Source organism: Meles meles, chromosome 4 (assembly GCF_922984935.1).
Source record: "Meles meles chromosome 4, mMelMel3.1 paternal haplotype, whole genome shotgun sequence".
NCBI lineage: Eukaryota > Metazoa > Chordata > Mammalia > Carnivora > Mustelidae > Meles > Meles meles.
The window spans coordinates 163,742,942-163,767,953 of record NC_060069.1 but is presented as its reverse complement, the minus strand read 5'-3'; the positions used below and the strand labels follow the sequence as shown (position 1 = coordinate 163,767,953).

Genomic DNA, 25,012 nt, shown 5'->3' with positions numbered 1-25,012 from the left:
CCTGACCACCCCGCCAGTGCCTCCTGGATGGCCCCGAGCCCCACAGCCTGGCCGTCAGACACAGCCCACCGCGGACCCCCCGCGAGGCGCCGGTCGGCGCAGGAGGGCGGCCTCTACCCGGGGCAGACGGCACGGCGTGCGAGCCTCTGTGGCCTGTGTGCCCAACACTGGCACGATCTAAGGCAAATGTAAGATCTCCGCCTCCGCGAGCGTGGAAAGGGCAACGTCTCATTGAAGGAGAACAAAGGAGAGAAACCGTGTTTGGAAGACACGGAGCCGCCGGGCTGCCCGCACCTCCTCGAGGACTGGCCACGGGGCCAGAGACGTTCCGGCCAACCGTCCTGCTGGCCGTCCTTGCAGAAAGGACAAACGGAGTCTAAACTGCACGAGGAAGTGCAAAGGACGTAAAAACCAGGGCAGCTTCCCAAAGAGAGCAAATCTGGACGTCACACGACGTCATCTCAGGACATGACAAAGCGCCGGGAATCAGGACGGTGTGGCCAGACGGACTCACGAACAGCACGGGGTCTAGGGACAGATGCATACACGGGGACCTGATTCCAACAAGGGCAACATCGCAGCTCAGCAGGAGACAGCAGGAGGGGAGGGGAGGGCACGGAGGGGAAGGGGGGCTGAGAACTGTACTTTATGCAAATACCAAACTGACTCAAAGCAGGTCACAGAGCAAAATGCAAAGCCTGGGACCGTGACCCTGACCAGAACACGTCGGAAAGCCTCTGTGGTCTCGGGCTGGGCTGACTTCCCAGACACAGCGACAGAGCTGAGATCCAAAGTGAACGGAATGATAAATGGAGTTTCATCAAAACTCATAACGGACCCATTCTGCCCTTCTAGCGACACTATTAACAAAAGGAAAAGGTAAACCACAGACTGGAAAGTTATTCTCAGAACGGACACCTGGGGGGCATGCCAGCCCGAGCGTGAAAACTGCCAACACTCGGGGACGGGAAAACACGCCGCCTGCGAAGACCAGGACGGATTCCTTCCCAAAGACAACGCGTGAACGGCACAGGAGCCCGTGGAAAGGGGCTCAACAGCGCCGGCCACGGGGACCAGCTGGGCCCAAGCCGCCCGGCGCACCTGCCGGGACGGGCGTGATGGAGGGTGGCCATGCCCAGCGCCACCCAGGAGCTGCGGGGACGGTGTCTGCAGCAGCTGCCTTGGGAAACGGTCAGGAGCTTCTCGGCTAATGAAAGGCACCCCCGCACCCAGGCCCCGCCGTTCCCCCCCGAGGTGCTGACTGGGAGACATGGGAGCCGGTGTCCCCGCAGAGCCTCGTCTGGAAACTCAGAGCACCTCCCGCCCTAACAGCCCCAACCTGGACACGACGCGGTGCCCCCCCGCAGCTGAGTGGACGGACGGCTCCGGGTCCGTCCACACGTGGAGACCACCCAGACCGACAGGGCCCAGTCACACGTGATGATTCCAGACAGACAGGCACGGGCGCACGATCCCACATATGTCACGTTCCAGGAAATGCCTGCGTCCGCAGCGACGAAGATCAGGTGTCGCCGGGGACAGGGCAGGGGCAGGACGGGGGGATGGCAAAGTGGTGGCAGCCATCTGGGGCTGCGGCCGTGCCGTCCTCGTGACGCTTCCACAGGAGGACACGGGGGTCCCGACGCATCGGACCGCATGGTCTAAACACACCCAGTTCACGGAGCGCGGGTCATACCAGGAACAAAACCAGAAAGTGACCCCAGGCCCATGAGGGTGGCTCCCAAGGGCTCCCGGGACAGCCCTGGGCTGGGGGCACAATGAGGCCGGGGTGGGGTGACCCTGTGGCCCCGGGAGGTGTGAGTCCCTCACTCGGGACCCTGAGGGGCCAGACTGCCAACCTCGCCTGGCTTGGCTGCAGCCTCGGGGAGCTGCTCCGTGACCACCACGCCCAGCACCAGGTCCTTCGGGGAGGCACGCGGAACGTGCATAGCGGGGTCCTGGGGGACCACCCGTCAGGTCTCTGAGTTTCTAAGCTGCCCTGAACGTGTCTTATTTCAGTAGTTTTTTGACACCAATAAATTCTCTTTAAAATAAAAACGTCTGCGTCCCTCAGCCTGGACGTGAGCGTGGACGGCGGAGCCCCGCCAGCGTCTCCGTAAGCTCTCCGGCCCCTGCTCCACCCGCCAGACCCGAGTCCAGTGCTGCTGGGGCCACTCCGGAGGGGTGGCTTGGAGGTTACCGAGTAGCCGACTTACAGGTCGGGAGATTAACCTGGATTATTGGGGTACAACCCAATAATCCCCCCAAACTGTAGAGGAAGCCAGGAGGGGTGAGGCGGGAGGGGAGGTTCGGGAAATTCAAAGCAGGAAGAGGACTCCGCCTGCCGTGGCTGGCGTGGAAGACGCGCGGGAGGCCAGGAACCGGGGAACGGGGTGGCCCTTAGGACCTAGGACTGATCCCTCGGGAGCCTGTGTCCTACAGCCGCAGGGACCTGAGTTCTCCTAAGAACCTGAGTGAGTGGGAGGCGGGTCGGGGGCCGCCAGGAGAGGACGCAGCCCTGGGACTGCGAGGGAAGACACGGGTGCCCCCCGCCCCCGACTGCCGCGTTCCCAGCGACCCGTTAGCAACGACACACAGCTGACGTTCCCTGTGTGCCCACGGCCCCGCAGCCCTACCGGACGCCGGCCAGCGGACCCGCCCACCATGGTCCCCAGGGAACGTCCCCGGCCCCACATGTGGACCCGGGGCAGGCCTAGTTCACGAAGGTCCCGGGCAGAGGCCGATCCGTCCCACGGTGTGTCCCCCCCCAAGCCGACTCCCGTGTCCTCCCAGTGAGGCTGCAGCGCCCGCGGGACAGCCCCATAAACCCCCACTAGCCACAGCAGCGTGAGAAACGGACCGCAAAGAGCAGGCTCAGAGCTCTGCGGGGCGACGTGCCCGGGGCCACCACGGGGCCTGGTGGGCACTGCCCACTCTCCTGGCTGGCCGTGCGTCCGCGAAGGACAGAGCCCCTTGCCGCCGGGCACGCCACAGACAGGGACGCCACACCAGCCCACGGTCTTACCTGCCAATGAAGACACCGTGGTTTCTTCCTCAATTTCTTCCGTTCTGGAATCTTCCTCATTCCCGCCTGCAGCCAAGGGCGGAGAAGTGACCGGGGGAGCCTCAGGGAGGCTGGGTTTGGACGATGGGCCCTGGCAAGTGAGAGCGGGAGAAACGGCTCTGTTACTTGGTGACCGCGGGTGTCCTGGGCACGGGAGTGGGACCGGCCCGTCGGGTGACGTGGTTTGTCAGGTCAGACGCTCACAGATTCTTACAAAAGACGGCGACAAGGACCAGGGGCTCCATCTTGGACAGGAGACACGCCCGGCCCCCGTGGCCGTCTTCTCCTAAACGGCCCATGGGGCCCAGATCCCCTGACGACTGAGCTGGAGCCCTTCCTGCATCTGCTCCGCGCACTCGGGCCCCAGGCAGCCCCACGCAGACACCCAGGGCCCTGACTCCTCCCTGAGGTCAGGGACCTGCCGGGCAGGGAGACGACAGACACCTGGGGGGGCGGGAGCCTCCGGCATTTCACGGCCCACGTGGCACGGGGCACGACTCGTGCTGGGCGGGGGCCTCGACTGCGCAGGTCACAGCTGAGCTGGGAGGCTGACGCGCACCCTGAGGAGGGCAGGCCGGCTCTGCTCAGAAACCCCATCTTCCTGGTCCCCCCCACCCCCCAGCCTGCTGGAGCCCCGGACGTGTCGGCCCAGCACGCAGATGTCCACACACGCCGTCCAGAGGCTTCTCGCAAGTGCCCGACCCACATGGGGCCTGAGCGCCCTGGTGACTCTGTGCGGATCCGGGTCCCTGGTGACTGTCATTCCCAGGAGGCCAGTCTGAGGGCCTGTCCGAGGCCGCACACCAGGCCTCCCCCTGCACCACAACCCTGCGGATCTGGGGGAAGGTGCCCTGGGACCCCAAGCCCCAGCAGCCCCCCGACATCCCAGAGCCTCTGAGCATGAGAGACGGAGGCGAAGGCCCGGCTGTGGAGAGTGGGTGGGGACCGCTAGAGGCCACGTGTGTCCCCGGTCGCACCTGCGCACCCCGCACCGGCTGCGGCCCCGTCCTCTGCGCTCGGGGAAGCCACCACCGGCCGGTCAGCCAGATTTCCCAAACGGGAGCCTGGCCAGGCGTGGGTTCCCAGCTCGAGTGCCTCAGTTTATGGGGCCGAGGGTGAATGCACGTGACGAGCTCTGGGTCCTCAACCCCTCTAGCCCCCCGACAGGGGCCGCAGAGCCCTGTGCTTCATGCCATGGCCGTGGCAGAACTCAGAGCCTCATTTCCATGGGGTTCCGCCTGCCTGATGAACCCCGGGGTGACAGGAGCCCAAATGCAGCGTCTGCAAGGAGCCCACAGGCCGTCCGACACGGGCGGGGGCTGCCACGGGCACCACGCATGGACGCTATGTCCAGGGGGCCCGCCAGGTGTCCTCCCAGAGCTGTGGACGGAGCTCAGGACCCTGCCTGTCCTGGTCCCCGCGTGCATGAAACCTGGGACAGGGCAACGGGGGGTGAAGCAGGGGGGAAGGGCAGGGGGCAACCTGTTTGTGCACATTGAAAAAAAGGCTGCCTTTTCCCTCCCGTGCATTACTTCAGGGGATGGGAGCTGGGTGAGTTCTGACTCGGCCTCCGGAACCTTCCTCACCGAAATGCTGGAGTCCCGAGCTAATGTGGAGGCGTAAACGGAACATCGAGGTCAGCCCCCCCAGACCCAAAGAGGGTTCAGAATCAGAAACCGAATTTTAAATCTCCTTAGGGGCCACCCAAGTCCCAGCGTTCCCGTGTCCAGCTGAGGGTGTGTCCGCAGGTCCCAGAGAGCCGTGCAGGTCTCCCGCACGTGCTCACATGGCCACGCTACTGCGTGGGGCCCCGGGCGGGCTGCTCCGGCTTTACGGAACTCACCGACGGCTCCCTGAGGGGCTCCCGGGTCTCCTCCAGCCCGCTCCCGAAGTCTCCGGACGCCTGCGGGCATGCGGGGAAGGAGGAAGCCAGTGACCAAAGGACATCCGTGCGGGGTCAGCCTGGCCGCCGGTGGGCACGCCAGTCAGACCTACGCCAAACCGCCAAGAGACACGTTCCCTTCTTTGGACTTATGCCGTTCCAGGGCCACGGCGCTGGGAAAGAGCCAGAGGACAAGACAGGGTGGGGAGCTCCGGGCACAGCTGTCAACACGAAGGCCACGGGGGGATGGCCCGATGGCACTGCACAAAGCAGCCTTCAGCCGCGGAACATGTGACCCGTCCTCTCACCCCTGCACTGCTCACCCACACGGCTGATGACCTCACTCTGCTCGCGGCCGTGGGGTCCCTGGGGGCATCCTGAGCTCTGGATTCTCCCTGGGAAACTGCCTTTCCCGCTCTGTCCCTCACGCCCCGAGAGCTGTATTTTCCTCTTTCGACCCACGCACACACGCTTTCACACGCACACATGCGCATCTGGCTGTGGGGACCATTGGTGACCGGGCCACGGACAGCTTCTCGGGATCGCTGCTCATGCTCCATATTCGCTCCGAGTTTTTAAGCCACGAGTTCGAGGCAGGAAAGCCCTGACATGGGTAAAGGAAGACGTGGTCCCAGGTTCTTGATGCCCAAACAGCATCTTTCAAAGGAGACCCTTCCAGTCCCACCACGTCGGGGCTCCTGGCATCCACGTGCCCTGGGCCGCCGCCCTCGGGTAGGGCTGGGTGGGGGGACGTCCGACACTCACCCTGCCGCTGTCCTCATCGTCCTCCAGACAGTGCAGGGGGCTCACATGGGGGTCCCTGCGCACCCTCAGCTCTGCAATCGCCCCCTAAAGGCAGAGGGAGAGAGGGGGTCACCGCCGGTCCCCAGGCAGGTGGTGCGGACAGGCCGGCACCCCGTGCGGAGCCCGGTGACCTCGGTGGGGACACGGGGTAGAGCGAGGTCCAGACGAAGCTGAATCAGAGAGGGGATCGCGCTCAGGTCACTCCCCCTGGGGCTCCAAAAGCATCCGTGTGCGGGACGGGGAATGGAGGCTGCGCTCCCGGAGGGCATGGTGTAAAACGGGCACCACCGGTCCTGAGGAGCACCAGCACCAGCAGTTTGGGTCCTCCCCAAACCCAGGGGCCTGGGGCCCGGGGAGCTGGCGACGGGGGAGGGGGGCTGCGTATAAGCCCAGCTATTTCGGGGGCTGCTGGAGTCCGTGACCAGAAACCGGCGGGCGTGCCCCAGGGCGCGGGGGCTCAGATCATCCCCTGGAGTCGGAGGGGTGCTCCCCTGGGATGCGCCTGCCAGGCTGAGCCCTTGCCATCAGGCACATGAGGCCACTGGGCCTCTCGCAACAGCTGCTGTGAGGTTTCCCTGCCTGGAAACGGTGAGTGTCCACACGTGTGTTTTCTAGCGTTTTCTTTGTCTCTCAACACCTCAACCCCGGGATGTCCGCCAGCGCACTGCTCCCTGGGAGAAGCTGGTCGGTCTGAGAGATCCCGGCACGGAACGGCCGGGCCGGCTGCCGAGCGCGCAGGTGTCCGTCTGACCGCTGGGCGTCGTGCTGGGGTCGACCCAAGAGGGCAGGCAGGACTGACCGTGGCCCCGCCCAGCATTACGCACACGGCGATGTCGTTCATGTGACCTCGTGTGTCCCCAGAGTCTGCTGATCTCCCCCACCACGTGCACACGTGGGGGCCCTTCTCGCTGCGTCTGCACACGTCCATAGCCGCAAGCCGGCACCACCTACGCCGTTGTTTGTCCCTCCAGACGACCTTCAGACTCCCTTCCTCAGCTGACCCTCGACCCCATGACCGTCCTGCTCCACTCCAACGAGAAGCACGTGACAACCAACCAGCAACACACCACCGTGTCCCCAGCTGAGCCGCGGCCTGAGGGCTGAGGTGCCTCCCGAGACTGCCTCCTCCAGGAAGCACTCCCGGATCCTACCCAGGACAGTCATCACCTCGGGGCCAGTTCTGCGGACTCTACTGGCCCCCTCCACCTCCCGCTGCAGATGGGGCCCCGTCCCTTGTCCCTGCATGTCACACGTGCTCGCGGATATGCATGGTACACACAGGCGCCACGTGTGTGCGCGTGTCTGTGCTCACGTGTGTGTTCTGCACACGCGTGCTTGCTCCGGGACACACCCTTGCTCCTGGGAGCCCGAGGACGGCTGGACCCAGGTGACTCGGGGGGAGGAAGGCCCTGTCGCCCCACCGTGACCCAGAACTCCACACACTTGCAGCCAGATCCGTGCCCCAGCATGTAGGGAAGAGGCAGCTGAGGACACGGGCGGGGGCCAGCGAAGGCCACTCGGCGGCACACACGCCACGTTCTTTGCAGGGGCCCACGGACGGGCCGACATTATGGACCACAGTCACGGCTCGTGGATGTCACGGTGGCCACCAGCTCCCACGCTGGCGTGCGGCTGCGCCAAGGTGCAGAGGGTCGTGTCCCGTGGCTGGGCTGACCTCTGAGGGCGGGAAAACGGTGGCCACGGGTGGGACCACGTACCCCACGGTCACCATCGTGCCCACCACGTGCTCCCGAAGATCAGAGGCAGGGACTGCCATAGCTCTGTGGTCCTCGCTGTGGACCGTGGCCCCAGGAGGAAGCTGACAAGTTCTCTGCCAGACTCAGGGTGGTCGTCGGTTCCAGAAAGTTCACTGGGGCGGCCGGCTGATGTCCGTGACTCACTGCACTCCAAGGGAAGCTGACAGCCAGCGGCCTGACCGGGGAGTCAGGGGCAGGGGCCTGGTGGCTGTCCGTGGGCCTGTCCCCAGGCTGGTGGGTGGCTGCTTTGCAGGGGAGGCAGTGGCCAGAGACTGGCCCAACCAAAGCAGCAGGTGTCTGTGCCTAACCCTGAGCCCAGGAGGGCCCCCCATCAGATCTAGGGCCATGGTCACTGCTCCCTGCCTCCTCCTCCTGCCACCGTCCCCCAGCAAGGGCAGTGCGGCCCCGCGGCATCTCCACAAAGCACAGAGTCAGAGTGAGGCTCAGCCCTTCTCTCAATGGTCACCAGGAACCCACCGCAGAGCCGTCAGCGGGACGTGGGAAGGCCCTGACTGACCACTTGGGACTCGTGCTGAGAGCTCCTCTGGGGGGCTGGCCCGAGCCCCTATGACCCACAGTGGGTGTCCTCTGGGGGACTGGCTGCAGACAGGCCCCTGCCAGGGCTGGGGCTCCAGCACGAGGGAAAGACAGGCCACGCCGTGGTGGGGGAGTCGGCTGCGGACCGTGCTCGGGGTGTTTGAGAAACGAGAGACCTGCCTTCAAGTTCTGGGACGCTCCAGCCACCACGGAGGGCAGCCACGCTGCGTGGGCGTGTGAGCGTGTGCGTGAGAGCGCTGCGTGGACGGGTTATGTGTGAGCACGTGTGCACGTACAAGCAAGCATGCACGTGAGCATGTGAGTGCGGCGAGAGCACACACGTGTGTGCATCCAGGAGCAGGGGAGGCGCACAGACGTGCCCTCCAACATCCAAGCTCCTGGAGGCGCCGCGGGCCACAGGAAACGGGCCATCCTGGACCCACAAATGCCGGGGTCGGCAGCAGCGTCCTGCTCGCTGCGGAAGGACAGAGTGGCCCAGGTGACATGGGTCACCAAGTTTGAAGACACAAGGACAACACAGGGCAGACGTTAAATCCCAGAAGGCCGTGCTTTCCGGGGGGCAGCGCGTTGGCCCCTGGGGGTGGTGGTGACGAGGGGAGGGCACGGGCGCTCCCGGCAGGTGGGGTCGGGGGCCAGACATCCCGCCGTGACGGTCCCCCCCCCCGACACTGTCCCTCGAGGCTCCAGGCTTCCCACAGAGCGGGCCCAGCACCAGCAGGGCCCCGAGGGTCTCCCCAGGAGGCCGGCGCCAAAGGTGAGCGGGGCGTGCGGGCCCGGGGTGCGCAGCTCCCCAGGGACACGTTAGTGGGGAACATGTGAGTTGTGCAAACATCACAAGACCCGCAGCAAATACGGGACAGAAGCAACTGTTGTGAAATCTGGAGGCGCCGCTCTTTGTCAACAGAGGCCGTTTCAGCTACGTCCTGTGCTGCCACGCCGGGGGCCACGCAGTGTGGCTGTGGACGTGACGAGAGCTCTGTGCTAGGCGAGCAGGTCTGAGGTCACCGGTGCCGGGCGCCTCCCGGGGACCCCAACTCCCGGGGCCGCAGAGTTCTCGGGGCGGCGTCTGACCCAGGAAGGGCTGCATCCGGCCGAGCGCTGGGCGGGACGCGCTGCGTGGGGGACATGGCCTGAGGCACTCCCGGACCGACTCACCCCTGCCTGCACTCGGCTGCGCCATCCTCCGCTGGCCCAGCCCCGGTCGGCCTCGTCCCTCGCCCGCCCCCCACCGTCTCCCCACACTCCTTGCGCCGCTGGCTTCTGCCCCTGCTCACGTCAAGCCTTGGCGGTTGGCATGAGAGAGTCTGGCTTCCTCGCGGCTCCTTCTCGCGGGGTCACGCCCGGGCACGTTGTCCCATCACAGACAAGCTCCACCCGTCTCTCCCTCAGCAAAGGCAGGGACCGGCAGGAATGCCGCCGCCTCGAGCCTCAGCTCCCTCCCAGGGCGCATGGTCGCTCCGGTTGCATAAAAGGGGGTGAGAGGGCTTGTCGGCCCGGGTGTCGGTGCCCTGCTCTCCCTTGGTCTGGAGCGGCGGACTGGGGGACCCCAACCCTGACGGCATGTCCCCGCCCCGCTCCGTGCCATCTCCGGCCTCCAGCCTGCCCGTGGCTGGCGGCCGACCCCCAGCTCTGAGGGACTGGGCGCGTCTTTCTTCTCTCACGCGGCGCACACGCCGAGGAACGTCCCCAAGGCCACAGGGTTGCCATCGAACAGAGTAAGGGACCATTGGGCACCCACGGCCTGGGTGGGCTGTCTGAGGGACCTGGGTCCGAGAGCCGCCAGGAAGCGTCCGCGGGGAGACGCGAACCCACGGCAAGCGGGAGAGTCCATCCAGGGACACGCGGCCCAGAGCTTGTGAAATAGTCAAGAACCTCACAAAGGCCCCCGGCCCCCGAGCACGGGCTGGAACGGCTCTCCGCAAAGCGCCGCCGTTATGGGGTGGGGGCGCGATGTCCCAGCAGACGCTCCGTCCCCCTCTTGACCCAAGAACAAATTGGAGTCTGTGACCTGAGAGGAACAATGAAGGCTCTGTGGGGCCGGCCGCTGGGAGGGCCGGAGGGGACGCCCAGCTTCCTCCCAGAGCCCCGCTCGCTTCTGCCAAATCCTACAAGTCACATGACGGGAGGGACTCTTCCCCGGGAATCTCGATTCAGAAAGTCTGGAAAGCGCTAAACCCATCTGCCCTCCAAGCTCCTCCCGGCAGCTGGCTGGAACCAGATCGAACACCCACGTGGGAAATTCCTGAGGCCTCCGGCCTGCGGGGCTGCTTCAGACCGGGCCCAACTGAGGTCAGCTGGAAGCCAAGCCGCCACCCAGCGCCGGCGGGGAGCCCACACCTCGCTGTGCTCCTGTCTTCCCTACCTCGGAGGCTCGGGGCCATGTCACCCGCCATGGACGTGTTCCACATAAACACGTTAAATATCTCCATGAGTTAAGCAAAAAAGTGACATGACAAAAAGGCAAAAGGCAATTTGGGAGATAAAATTTACAGTGGACAAACAGAAGGACCAGATTCTTTCGTATATAAAGAGCTTGTATAAATCAATAAGAAACGGACAAACCTATCAAACAAAAATGCAAAGAACATAAAAAGGCCAGCCACAAAAGAAGAAATCCAGACAGCCAAAAATCACGTGAAAAAAATTAGTCTGTCTGCACGAACAACCAAGACATGCACGCTAAAACACCCAGACTCCGTTTGCCCGTTTTGAGGGGCGGCTGTGTTCTGCGTGCGTGACACAGAGCCCTGACACGGCCCAGGGAGGAGGTGCTGGGCGTCCTTGTCCATGATGGGGGTGGCCTGTGGCCCCCGTGACCTGGGTGACACTGTCCCCGTCAGCAGACAGGCCACCTTTCTGCTGAACTGTGACGGACTTGGGGACCGGGCGGTCATGACCCCGGGGAAGTCCTGGGATCGAGCTCTGCATGGGGCGCCCTGCACCCACTCCCTGCACCCCTCCCCTACTTGTGCTCTTTCTCTCAAATAAACAAATCTTTTAAAAAAAGAAAGAATGTAGGACAGAAAGACAGAAGCAGGGACCATCTGGGGTGCTCTCCCATCTACGTCTGCGGGATGTCCCCCATGAACACAGCCCCTCCCTCGCCGGGATGGCCCTGTCTGCCTTTCTTCCCGTTAATCATGTTTGAGGATCAAAAGGAAAACACAAAGAGGCTCAGTTTGGTATCAAAGTCCTGCTGGCTCCCAGACCCCAAGGGTTAAGAGTTCCTGTCAGAGGTGAAAGGTCAGCTTTCAGCCCCCGAGTCACCAGGACTTAGAACAACGTCCGTCAGGCAGCCTTTGTCTGGGCAATAATTAGCCTTCTGTCCTGGGGACCCCGCCCCCCTAGGCGCACACAGGGACCCTGTCTGGCCGGGGTGCAGGGGCGTCCCAGCCACGGGGGCTCTAGGGGCAGGGCTGGGGCTCGTGAATCAGTGCCTGCGGAGGGTGGGAGGCCGAGTGCCGGGAGAAAGACTCCCCGGCCGGGCCCTGCGAAGGCCCAGGCAGAGGGGACAGGGGCCTCCCTGAGAACAGGTGGGGACAGCGGCCAGCCAGGGTCCCTGGGGCACTTCTGCCCTTGCTGCCCTGAAACCGAGCTGCGGACACCCGGGGTGACGAAAACAAGGACGGTCAGCAGGGTGACGGGGAGACGGGAACTGCAGGCACGGCCCAGGCTCAGGGCCACGCTCTGCTGCTACCGTCTTGAAACTCCCCGTTTTCAACGTGCATGAGTCCCGTGGGCCTGGACACGGACCCCCTCAGCCAGTGGGGCCCCGGGGTCACTGCAGGCACCACACACGGGCGGGGCTCCTGTCGTGGCAGGATGAATGTCCAGGGAGGAAGGTGGTCCCAAGGGGCCTCCTGCACGGGGGGATCAAAGGGGTGAGGGCACCTGGAGGGACATGCGGGACTCCCAGGGCTGCAGACCCCTGCAGGGGGCAGACGACTCTGCCCCAGGAGTGGCCTGCTTCCAGGGGACGGCGGCACAAGGCAGGAGGCCACTATCCTGGTCCCCATGGCTGGACAGACCCCCGCCCCCAGGGCAGGTCCCACCCCCGAGCACGGTGGCCGTCGGGTTACCTGGAACTTATCAGGGTCCGCGCCTCCGGCCTGGGCCACGAAGAGGCCCGCGCCCGGCTCCAGCTCCAGGACCTGCGGGGAGCGCGGCAGCGGCACCCGCTGGAACAACTCGCAGTCCACGAACAGCGCCGCGGTCGCGCCGTCCACACTGATGGCAAAGCGCGTCCACTGGCCGGCGAAGGCGGGCAGGCGGAAGCTGGCGGCCGTGTGGGTCCGCGTGGCCCCCGGCTCCGTGTACAGCAGCTGGATCTGCTGGTGGCCGTCGCGCACGCCCGACAGCTTCACGCCCACGGAGACCACGGCCTGCGCCGCGTCCGTGATGGCGAACAGCACCCCCGCGTCCTCGGTGGCCGGCCGGACGTGGAAGTGCAGCGAGAAGTCGCGGAAGAACCGGCCGGGGAAGTGGTAGCGGGCGGCCTGGCCGCTGTTGGCGTCCGGGCCGAAGACGAAGGCCGGCCCCACGTCGGGGTCGTCCACCGGTGTCACCTGCTGGGGCGGGGGCTCTCCGAGCAGCTGCAGGAGCCCCACCTCCGCGCCCAGAGTTTCTGCAAAGACGAGAGAGACCCCCGGTGAGGGTGTGCCTGGGGGGAACCGGGCAGGCAACGTCCAGGGGACGCTGAGTCACGAGGGGCTCCCACCCGCCTGGCACCCGCCCTGCTTCTCCAGGCCCCACACGATCCACACATCACGGCTCCCTTCCCTCAGGCGCTCACAGGCCCCCGGAGGACGCGACAGGAACCGTCCCACCGGGGTCTGGATGTGCGGCGCGCGGCGTCCCTGTCAGAGCCCCGGCCTGCCACGGGGACCACGGCCTGCGCTCCCCCACCGCAGGACCCACCCCCAGCAGTGGGAACCGGGCTCCAGCCCCAGTGAGGGCCCCTGCCTGGGGCACAGACCTTGCTAACGTCAGTCCACACGACGGAGAGAGACCGTCGGCCCCGCAGCTCCCGGCGCTCTGACCTCCGCTACCGACCCGCCTGCACCCTCCCCGGGCAGCAAACCAGACCAGGGGCCATTTCTGGCAGGCTCTGTCAGGGCCTTCCTCAGTGTCCCCTCCCCCGTGTCCACGTGGGCCTGCCACAACCCTGACCTGCGGGGGACCACGTGGCAGACGAGCCACCAGGGAGACCTGGGGTTCCTTCAGCAACGGACGCTCGTACCTTCCTCTCCAATGCCCCTGGGAGTCCCAGCCCCCGCCGGTTCGCTCTCTCGGGAGCCGTGGTCTACCCCCGCCCCGTGCCCTCCCACCCCATGGAAGCAGCTTGAGTCTAGGCTGGGGACACGGCCATGACTGAAGGCAGCTGTGGTGGGGACATGGGCCCTGCTCTCCATGACGCCGGTCCTGGGCCCCAGCAGGGCCTGACCTGACCGGGCACCAGGACCTGTCCGAGTTCGTGAAGCCCAGAGAATGTCCCTGGGCAGGCAGGGGCCACCAGCAGCTTGACGGTCTCGGGCCGGGGGGGTCCGGTGACGCGGCCAGAGGGCAGGGCCCACCTCTCTGTCCGGGGAGCACAGTCTCCGCGGCACACGGGGAGGGGGAGGGCCGTGGGGGCAAAGAGCAGCTCAAGGACAGACCCACACTTCAGGGATTTCCCGTACGCACGCTTTACCGGCTGCCGCCGGGACGTCAGGCCACAGTCCCGCCAAAGGCCCCAACCCAAAGGCTTTTCTCTCAGGACCCCACGTGCAGCCCGGGTGTGGTCAGTCTCCAAGGCGAGAACTGCACGAGGTTGGGCGGGGACGCTTGTCCGGGAAAGGGTTGGGCCAGTGGGCGTCCTGAGCAAGGCGGTGGGTGCGCCCGTGACCCTGTGAGTGAACGTGACTGAATGTGGCAGTGAGTGGGAACTTGTGTGCGGGGTGTGTGCTGGGCACCTGCCGTCTGGCCCCGAGCAGCGGGCCGGGTCAGAGCCGAGGGAGGCAAGGCCAAATCCCAACTTCTTAAGGCAAGTCCTGTCTTGCAAAGGGCTGTTAGAGAACCACAGTTCTCTGTTAGAGAAACCAGAAGCAAGACAGAAGCCACTGCATGAGGACAAGCCCTTGGGTACCCCCCAGGGGCGGTCCACGTGGGACCGTGCTGGGCATTTCGGCCCGGCATGGCCCTGACCTCCCGCCATGGGCAGCACCACTGGCCCGTCGGGCCTCCCCGTCCCCGGCAGGTGAGACCCTCCAGCAGACGGGAAGTCGGGCACGGCCAAGCGCAGCGCAGACCGCAGTCTCGTCGGAACGGCAGTCTGGCCTCGGTGCTGGGGAGCAGGGGCGCCTTGCAGGAAGACCGCAGGCTCCGGGGAGATGGTGGCTACTTGAAGCTCGAGGACAGACACTGCTATCCGCCCAGATGGCAGCTGCTGGGACCGTCCCCTCGTCTCGCCATTCACGGGGCCTCAGCGTGCAGTCGGGGAGATTCTCTAAGATCAGGAAGCCAGACTCTCACCAGACTCCAGGTCAGTGGCCCTGTTGTCCTGACTCAGCCGTCTCCAATGTTAAAGACAGATGCGCCCGCCACTGCCCCTCCTCCCAGGCAGCTGGAAGCCTCCCGGATTAACTGAGAGCAAGATCCGCTGATGTCCTGGGCTGACGACCACAGCAGCGGCCAAGCCAGGCCCAGGGACCCCAGCGATGCCCGGTCAGCTCCTTCCTCTCCATGAAATTCCTCATGGTTCCCACTGGCAGTCAGCCGTGATATGCCACAGCCCTAAAGTCATGGGTCCCTTCTCCAGTTCCTGGCCCTGTGAGTGGAGGATGGGGTCACCTCCCCACAGACCTTCTGGAAGCTGCTGCTCCAAAGGCCCGGGCCCAGCTGTGGTGGGCAGGAAACCAAGATGCCTCCAAGAAGCAAATGCCCATGCCGTGCTCGGAGAGTTTAGAAGAACACCTTTGTGGGAACACAGTGGGTGACATGTCGGGCAAGCGGGAGCCCCTCTGGTTGGTCCACACTCACCTAGATTAAGGAATCAGGGGACCTGGGGCGCCTGGGTGGCTCAGTGGGTTAAGCCTCTGCCTTCTGCTCTGGCCATGGTCTCAGGGTCCTGGGATCGAGCCCCACACGGGACTCTCTGCTCAGCGGGGAGCCTGCTTCCCTCTCTCTCTCTGCCTGCCTCTCTGCCTACTTGTGATCTCTGTCTGTCAAATAAATAAATAAAATATTTTTTAAAATTAAAAAAAAAAAAAAGGAATCAGGGCACTTGCCTAGTTGAAGACAGTTTCTCTTTCGGCAAACAGCCAGCCATGCCCAAGGGGAATTGCCCTAAGTACGTAAGGCTAGCTCAACACTCAAGATCAATGACTTTGGTCCACCTCACCAACTCCAGCCGGAAAGAATCACAGAATCGTACCAGTAGATGAAGAAAAAGCATGTGATAAAATCCAACACTCGTGCATGGTAAAAACTCTCAGTAAACGAAGAATAAAACAGAATTTCCTCCGCTGCATGAAGAATATCTGCAAAGCAGCCCCACAGCTCATATCACACTTTGTGGTGAGAAACCCGAAGCCTTCACACTAAGATCAGGTGTCTCTCACCACCCCTTTGCAACATCGTGCTGCAGGTTCTTGCTATGGCAATGAGGCAAGAATAGGAAATAAAACACACAGACTGGGAAGGAAAAGATAAAAATGTCTGTAGATGACATGACTGACTCTGCAGCAAACCCAAAAGAACTGACAAAAAGAAAACAAGCAAAAAATAACCCTCCTGGAGCCAATAAGCGATTATAGCAAGGTAGTAGGATACAAGGTTCATATACAAAAGTCAATCACTTTCCTATACACCAGTAATAAGCAAGTGGAATTTGAAATTAAAAAGGTAATACCATTTATATTAACATTCCCACAAACGAATTACGTAGGTATAACAAATACATGTACAACATCTATATGAGGAAAACTACAAAACTCTGCTGAAATAAATCAAAGAACTAAACAATGCAGGGATGGCCCATATTCATGGATAGAAAGACTCAGTGTTGTCAAAATGTCAGTCATTCCCACCTTGGTCTGTAGATCCAGGGCAGCCCCAGTCAAAATCCCACCAAGTTCTTCTGTGGATACTGATGAACTGATTCTGAAGCTTATGTGACAGGCAAAGACCCAGAAGAGCCAACACAAAGTTGGAGAAGAACCACGTTGAGGACCGACACCCCCGACTTCAGGAGTCACCACGAGCGACAGTGACCAAGACACTGTGGTACTGGAGAAGGAACAGACGACGAGAGCAATGGGACAGTACAGAGGGCCCAGAAACACAGCCACACACACACTGTCCAAGGCGCGAGGCCATCCGGGTCTTCAACAAGCGGGGCCGGAACGGCACGTCCACACGCAAAAAGTGACTCTAGACACAGACCTCACGCTCCTGACGATTCACTCACAATGGATCGCAGACTCAACGCAGAATGCGAAACGATCACACTTTGAGAAGACAACACAGGAGAAATCCCGGGGGACCCTGCAGAGGGGGTGACTTTCTACACACAGCACCAAAGGCACAATCCGAGAAAGAGAGGACGAGTGAGCCGGACGTTGTTAACGCGTCAACCTTGTGTTCTGAGAAAGACCGTGTCAGGAGAGTGAGGAGACAAGCCACAGCCTGGGAGGAAGCCAACGACACCTCCGATAAAGGACAGTTATCTGTAATATATAAAGAGCTCTGAAAACTCAACAATGAAACAAACAACCAAAGACCGGAGCAGAGCAGACACAGATGGCCAACCAGAAAAGCCACTCCACGTCCCAGGTCACCGGGGAAATGACAAACAGCGACGCCGCCGCTGCACACCTCCGAGAGCGGCCGCGGTCTGGCGAGGACGGGAGCGCCCGGAGCTCGGTCACGGCTGCGGGAAAGCACGTGGTGCCGCCACCTTGGAAGGCGGTTCGGTGGTTTCTCCCAAGACGGAACCTGCTCTTCCCATCCGACCCGGCGATCGCGCTCCCTGAGGTCCCCCCACGGCGGACGGGAAGACACGTCCCCACGGAAACCCGCACACGCGGGCGGCAGCCGCTCCGTGCGTAACTGCCAACCCTGGAAGCCACCCGGGGCCCTTCAGCGGGTGGACGGACACGGGAACCGTCCCTCCAGCCCGTGGGAGGGTGTTCGGCGCGAAGAGGACATGAGCCATCCCGCCATGAGGGGACATTGGAGGGACGGTGAGTGTGTGTCAGAGTGACAGGAGCCGGTCTGAGCAGGCTGCGGCCCGGGTGATCCCAGCGACAGGACTCTCTGGTGAAGGCACAGCAGCAGAGACGGTGACAGGCCATGTTGCGGGGCAGGGGGAGGAGGGATGCATGGGTGGAGCACGGCAGACGGGGAGGGCAGAGGATTCTGTAAGACCCCGCAGCGGTGGATGCCTGTCCCTACGCAGCCGTCCCAATGCATAGAACGCCCGCCCCGAGAGGGACCCTCCCGCGAACGACAGACTCTGGGGGTGACGACATGTCCATGTGGGCTCACTCATGGGAACAGACGCACGACTTGGGTGCGGGATTTGGACAGTGGGGGAGGCTGTGCCTGTGTGGGGAGGGGGCAAGTGGGACAAGCGGGCGACGGTTTTTGACAATCCACTGAGGTATCAGCAGCCCACATTCTTGTGCACACACACGTGTGTGCGGAGAAGGTCCTCATTCGTGCTGGAGACCATGAGACACTGTCTCCTCCCACTTTCCTGCCAGACTGGAGTGTAGCACCCCAGGGAGACAGACATGCAGGCACGAAAGCTCAGCACCTGTCGCCTCTTTACACAGAGTCACAACCACAAAGTAAAAAATGTCCGGAGTGAGTGGAAAACCCAAAGTTGGTATCAGAGAAGAAAATATATTGAGAGGAAACATCTAGGGGCACCTGGGGGCCTCAGCCGGTTGAGTGTCCCGTTCTTGGTTTCAGCTCAGGTCACCATCTCAGGGTCCTGGGATCGAGCTCCGCATCGGGCTCTGTGCCTGGCACGGAGTCAGCTAGAGGATTCTCTCCCTCCCCCGACCGCTCCACCCACACACAGGCGCATGCTCTTTCTCTCTAAAATAACCCCTCGGGGGAGGGCTAACTGTCCAACCCTGATGCACTAAGCCATCCATACCGTCTGCCTGTTCAGCTCGACCGTCAAAGCCTGAGTGAACTGTTTCTGATGATTTGGACAGAAAGTGCTAAAGGACATCAATGACCTCTGCAGAAGGTTGTGAACCCCCGAGCCCAGGGTCATGTCCAGTCACCCGGAGCCCACATCAGGGCCAGCAGGGGCAGGGCAAACAGGTCGAGAGGACGAGTGCAGCCACGACGGCACAAGAAGCAGGAAACTCCCGAAAGCCTGTGTCCGCGGGGGACAAACCAGAAGCACGAGAGAACGAGAGCATCTCCCGCAGCGACACGGGACATTTCTGAGAACTGTCGCCATAGAAAAGAGGGACTTTGGGTACACAGTGAGCCCACGTACGCAAAAAAGTCTCGAGAGTATGCGTACTTGAGGGCGCGCGCAGGCACACGCACACCATGGCACGCAGGGGCGCGGCCCAACACGTCGGTTCCGCAGCGTCTGGAACGTGCAAATGGTACTCTGCAGATGCAATCAATGTTCTAGCCCCAGATGCGGAGGTGAACGGAATCTAACGGCATACATCCTTCAAAATGGGGCACGTGGCAGCCCCCAGGAGCTGGAAGTGGCCGGGGACACTCTTCCCTGCAGCCCCAGAAGGAACACAGCCTTGCGGACAGGCACCTTAATTTTAGCCCAGTGAGACGGTTTTCGGACCTCTGACCTCGAGAATTGTAAGGTTACACGTCTGCATTATTTTAAGCTACGAAGTTTGTGCCCATTTGTTACAGCAACCACAGGAAACTCACACACATTTACAAAAAAGGCAAGCGTGCACAGGAAAGATGCCCCGTTCCAGCAGCGAGAGGGGCTTGGAAGTTGTGCTTAGCCCTCTCTTGCATGGCTCCAATCTCAACATCTATGTGTTCATGAGCTATTTCTGGGATAAAACGTAACCCAGGAGAGAAGCAACGGAGCACGAGATGATGCGGCAGACTGGTCCTAAGGGGTGGGAGTGGCAGGCAAAGGCAGCCCCGCCAGGGGCAGAATTTGTGGTTCGGGGAAAGGAAGGCTCACTCTGAGCACTGACTTTTCTGCACACGCTCTCCTCCGCAGGACTGGGGCCTCAAGTCTGCAGAACCCGCTCCTTCCAAGTGGGGCTACGCAGATAGCTGGCAGAGCACCCGTGCACGGAGGCAGGGGTCCCTGAGCAGTTTCACACACCTCGGTGGCAAGTTGGGGCCCCCGCAACACTGGCCATGGTGCTTGGAGGGGACGAAGCAGGACCCACAGCACAGCCCTCCCAGTCACAAGGCCAGCCTCTCTGAGTGCACCACCCCAGGAGAAGGAGTGGCTGCTGAGTCTTCCGAGAATCAGAAGATCAGAAGAGAACTTAGAGGGAAGCCAGCATGGCAGTGGGGGAGAGGCTGGGCCAGATGCCAGGAGGGGAACCGATCACAAACACGGTCCTACACAGGAGTCACGGACACACATGATCCTCATGAGCACAAAGCTGAGCTTCTGCCCCGCCACCGGGTTTGCAGTTCTCTCCGACACGTCTCAGGACAAAAACAAACTGCATATTACATGTGACAGTCCCACTCTAAAATGCTAAACCTGATCCAATATCCAGATGGGCGGAGAGATGGGTGGGTGGGTGGGTGGGTGGACGGGTGGATGGGTGGGTGGGTGTGTGGGTGGGTGGACGGTTGGACGGTTGGAAAGATGCATCGATAGTGGCGGAATGGATGGATCTGGGGTCGACGCATGGAGGGGTGGCTGGGTGCATCTGTGGTTGGGTGGGCGGATTAACGGACGGGTGGGTGGTGGATAAGGGGATGGAAGCAGGCAGACGGGCGTCTCACACGTCATAATAGTAAACGGTAGTTTAAGACTTGATTTCTCAAGTGAGCAGGAAAGCAGTCAAAAATGACTTCCGTGTGGCAGGACGGACAGTCCTTCACCAAGGGGAAGGACGTGGTCAGGGAGGCGACCCCACTGGAGAGTCCGACCGCCACCGCACGGGCCGGGCGGCAGCCACCATCACATCCCGCTCCTCCGCAGGGAGGCCGCAGGTGAGCTCCTGTCTGCACGATGTCCCACGTCAGCCTTCCTCAGCAGGAAGGAAAAACCGTCAGAGACAATGGTGACCCCGATGCCCACGGGGCGGGCAGTCCAGGAAGCCCCATCCCGAGCGCCACGTGCCTCCTTACCTGCAGACAAGCCCGTCCATTGCTCGGTGCACCCGACATCCCAGCAGGAAAGCCGCAGCCACTGCCGGGCCTGTGGGACAGCTCAGCCGGGGTCCTCAAACCACAACTTCTAGGTTGCCAAGGGGTGGGCGGCAAGCCTAGGTATCTTCCGGGAAGGTGGTCCTACGTTCTCACGTCAGAGTCAGCGGGAAGCCTCAAGTGACCGCAGCAGTTACGTCTGCCGCTGCTGAGTTCACGGGTCACGACAGGCAGGGTTGGAAGCCCAGCAGCCGGGAAGCCTGCACCCTTGGTGGGTCTGTGACAGACGGGCTGGGCACCCTCCCCGGAAGACGGTGCCGCCTTAGAATCCTAGCAGTGACGAGACCCCCTGGCTGGCGCCCTGGGGCCCGGGGCTCTGCCTGCCAGGCGTCCGTGGGGAGCTTACGCCCAGTCCTGGGGCTAGACGGCCCACGTCCACCTTCCGGCTCGCTCTTGCTAGCCATGAGGCACGCACACAGCTTTATTCCCACCAGACCTCGGTTTCTCCCCTGCAGACAAGAACAACACCTGCTTCCAGGCTCAGAACAGGACCTGTCTTCGCCGTCATTCCCAGGGACGTCAGGAAATGTGCACAGAGAGCAAAGCCCAGGCTGCCCGTCACGGCCCTGCAGCGATGCCCTACTCGGTGCCTCCTTCCCCGGGCAGTCGCCCCGCTGGCTGACCCTCCCGTGTAGAGGCCTGAGGGACGTAGACAGACACGGCACCAGGTCCCCCACAGCTGACACACGGCCGACTCCAGCCACGGCACAGGGGCTCCCCCAACAGCTCTCTCTCCTCTCAGCCGCCTCCTGGGCTCCAACCAGTGGCTGCCCGGTCCCCTGCCTAGGGCTGGCATGTGTCCCTCCCCCGCCCACTCTCTCCGTGGGGACAGGAGGGAAGCAGGTAAGGAAGGGCACGTCCAGCAGGCTGGACAGAGCTGCGGCCTTACCAGGTGACCCGTCCACACACCCCTGCCCCAGGGCGAAGGGGGTGGGGGCCATCTCTGCCCTGGAGCCTGGGGCCCCCACGCAGGACACACTTGATGGAAAGGACTGAAACAGCGCGGCCTCAGGAGGAAGCCGCTGTGGGCGGCTCTGGTTGGGTCCTAGGAACGACCGCCTGGGCCTCCTTCCCTACAGAGCACCTCACCCCGTCCACACTCCCCCCACCCAAAGCCCCCCGACTCCCCCGTAGCCCGGGGCCCTCACTCAGCGCTGTTCCTTGCACTTATCACCGGAGACCAGCCAGCCACGGGGAGGAGGGGCTGGGGGTCCCTGATCAGGGCCTTCCCCCTGCCCTGCCTGTCCCCATCAGGTGGGGACGGAAAGGCCCAGGGGCCTGGCAGTGGGGACATCCCCTGCTGGGCGGCCAGAGGAGGGATGATGTTCCCAGCCCAAGCCCTGGCTCCCCCGGGGACCCTCCCCAGCCAGGCCACACCCACGAGGGACCCTCACGCTGATAAATTCCTGGCCCCCACCTGTGGCCTGAGGGGGCGTGGGCAGTGAACACTGCCTGAGGAGTCCCCCAGGGCTCTGCCGGGAACACGGACGCCCTGACCGCCCGGGGGCCCTGCCAACGTGTGCAGATGTCCGGCAGAAGTCCCTGTCAGGCCACTCGGCTAAGCAAGGCAGCTGCGCTCAGAGACGGTCCCCGCCCCACGCCTCCCTGCCCGGGCCACGTGAGCACCGCCTCCCCCTAGCTCCCAGTCCGCACCCAGCGTGGCCAAGACCCAGACCGAGGCGGCCGCTGGACCCAGCAGCAGGACCCACGTGTGCACAGGCCGGACGCAGGCAAGACACATGGGCAGGCCTGGCGCTCCTGCCCCCGGGGCAGAGGAGGTGGGCTGTGCCTCAGCGGCTCACGGCCACGGCCACGGCACAGACCCTCGAGGAGACCACGCCAGCCCGGCATCCGGTGTTCTGGGCGCTGAGCGCCTGTGGGAGCAAACAGCTCACCGAGGCCTCACCACACGTGGGGACGTTGAGCCCCCACCAGCAGCCCCGGGTGCGCCCCCGCCTCCCCTGGGCCTTGGCTCTCAGGCAGCCCCGGGCCTCTCCGCTCAGCACCCACCGGGTCTCCCAGAGCTGCTGCTGTGGCTGCTCTGCCGTGTGACCTCCTGGTAACTCGGGGCTCAGCCCCCCCGCCCGGCTCACCTGTCTGCGGCCGCTGGAGCCCTTCCTCCGACCCCCCGCGCCCTTCCTCGGTGGAGCTGGGCACAGGGGCCAGGAACTCACCACACACGTCCCCCAGGGCCTCACCTTGGGGTCGACCCTCACCAGCCCAACTCCAGAGCCCAGCGAGCCCCAGGACGGAAGCAGAACACACAGACCCCTGCAGTGGGGCCGAGGTGTTGAGGGCGATCGGGAGCATCTACACCGCTCAGAGGCCCTCCCGGAGATGTGGAGGCAGCTGGCAGGGCTTCTCTTGGGCTACGGCCTCGCCCTGCCCTCTGCCCACCACGTGGCGACGGGGGCACAGTTGTGGCTGGGGAGAGGCCACAGATGCCGGCTGGGACAGCTCTGTGACCCTGGCAGACTTACCGCCTGCGGTGACCCCGTGACCTTCTGAACAAGTTCTCTCCCTCCCGCATCGGGCCCTGCACTCCCCAGCCATGCAGGCTGGGCCACAACGGCCCCGAGGAGGGGCCGGAATTTGGCTGGAATCCTGACTCCCTCAGGCAGATCACCGCTGCGTGCCTCAGTGTCCGCTCCAGACTGCGGGTGTCAGGGGCTATCCCGGAGCCGTGGGGAGGACCGGACACGCCGCGGTGCTCAGGCAGGGCCGCCGCTGGGAGCTGGTGCCTGTCGTGCACGGAGCCAGGGTCGCAAGCCCTCTCCCCCCTCCGGAGCTCAGCCCTTCCCCTGCTAAGGCAGCATCTCAGCCCCTCTGCCTCCCGCTCGCATCGTGCACGGGGCGGGGGCCTCCGTGCCGGGTTCCCTGCAGCCCGGCTGAGCTCACCTGGCGGGCCAGAGGGACAGGGCAGGGAAGAGAGCCGGCCGGTTACCTGCGCCCGGCCCGATGAACACGCAGTAGCCGTCCTCCCGGGCCGGGAGCGAGGCGCAGGGGACCGGCAGCCCGCCCCCGTCCAGGTGGCTCCAGCACGCATCCTCCAGGGCCTCGCAGAACTGGCGGCAGGGCGGGGGCGCGGGCAGCGGGCGGGCGGCGCAGGGCGGGGCCAGCAGCAGGCAGAAGAACCAGGCGAGGAAGCGGTGGCAGTGCGTCTGCAGGAGGCCCCCCCAGGCCCGGGCGGCGGCCTGCACCTCCTCACTGCTCCCGTGGTGCAGGTGGTTGGGCAGCCACGAGCGCCCGATGCCCAGGCGGCCGCAGACCCGCAGGAAGGGAGGCAGCGGCAGGCAGCGGCCCGCAGCCCCGGGCACGGGCTGCCCGGTGGGGGTCCGCGGGGCCGCCCCCAGCAGCGTGGAGACGCCGGCAAGACCCAGCCCCACAGAGTCAGCCCCGTGAGGAGCCCAAGCACCCCTGTCCGCAGTCATGGCCGAGCGCGGGATCCGAGCCACCAGCGTGGGGGGGCCAGAGAGAGCCGAGGGAGCAGCGAGGGTGCCCGGGGGACCCGTCACCAGGGCAAGCAGATGTGGCGAGCGCTTGCGGATGTCAGGGAGTCGGTGCCGCTGGCTGGGACGGGCTGCCACGGGCCGGAGTCCTCCACTGTCCGGATCCCAGGGTTGCCCCCGGGATGGCCAGCTCCCCCAGGGAGGGGCCCCACCCGGCGCGGAGGACAGAGAAGCTCTACCTGGCGACGGCGGCGGCAGCGAGGGCCTGCCCGGGAAGGGAGGCAGCTGGGTGGGCCCTGGCGGGGTGCCGGCCTCCATCCTTGGGGTGTCCGGAGAGCTCGGGGCCATACTGCCCAGCCAAAGGGCCGTGCCGTTCTCTTGGGGGGTGCTGGAGGGCCCAGCCAGCGTGAGGGGGGCTGTGGGGGTCACAGGGGCCGGCGTCCCTGGCGCGGGGGAGCCCGCGGGGGTCGTGGTGTCATCCCACAGCTGGACAAAGCTCCGGATGCCCTGAGCCACATGTAGGATCTTGGCTCCCACGCCGGCGATGTTCTCCTCTCTCATGTCCGGGCCCGCGGTGGAGGCGGCGGGTGTGGTGGAGGCCCTGCCCTGGCCGGTCTCCAGCCTCTCCACGGGGAGCACAGGGCTGGCAGGGGCTCTCCCCTGCTCCGAGGGGCCATGCTGGGGGGCCACGTGCGTGGTGGTGTCCTCCCCAGGCTGCACATGGGGGCTCCGCGGGGGCGCGGAGACCAGTTCGGCCAGGGGCCCGTCGGTCCTAGTGGACCACAGCCAGTTGAAGCTCAGCAGGTTAGCCTGGGCGGCGGGGCGGTGGGTGAGCAGCAGCAGCGGCAGCAGCAGCAGCGGGCCGCGGCCGCAGGGGTGAGGAGCCATCTGTGCTGTGCGCCCCGGAGGAGCCGCGGGCGGAGTCGCGCGCCGGGGGCGGGGCCAGCTGGCTCCGCCCTCCCCGCCCACAGGCGCGCCCCTCCCTGGCTCCTGCTGTGGGGAGGCTCTCCCCCCACCTCCGCGCTGGGGCCAGAGGGGAAAGGCTCTAGATCAAGGTGACAGGCCCTGGGGCGACTTTTCCCAGGTCTTTGCGGCAGCCAGAGGGAAAGGG

General features: G+C 64.1%; 1 protein-coding gene across 6 annotated transcripts in view; it reads right to left on the bottom strand.

The window, feature by feature from the left end:
- COL18A1 (collagen type XVIII alpha 1 chain) overlaps nucleotides 1-25,012 on the bottom strand; it is a 79,803-nt gene that overhangs the window by 21,295 nt on the left and 33,496 nt on the right. The window contains exons 1-6 of one of the 6 annotated variants that reach the window (XM_046003777.1): nucleotides 24,141-24,817; nucleotides 22,202-22,207; nucleotides 12,145-12,689; nucleotides 5,712-5,795; nucleotides 4,908-4,967; nucleotides 3,026-3,155 (exon numbers count right to left, since the gene is read on the bottom strand). In XM_046003777.1, the coding sequence (XP_045859733.1) occupies nucleotides 3,026-3,155; nucleotides 4,908-4,967; nucleotides 5,712-5,795; nucleotides 12,145-12,689; nucleotides 22,202-22,207; nucleotides 24,141-24,789 (1,474 nt within the window). In that variant the 5' untranslated portion in view covers nucleotides 24,790-24,817. Of the gene's footprint in view, nucleotides 1-3,025; nucleotides 3,156-4,907; nucleotides 4,968-5,711; nucleotides 5,796-12,144; nucleotides 12,690-22,201; nucleotides 22,208-23,350; nucleotides 24,826-25,012 lie in introns of those variants that run through there. The other 5 variants (XM_046003776.1, XM_046003775.1, XM_046003778.1 and 2 more) reach the window with 5 other exon arrangements.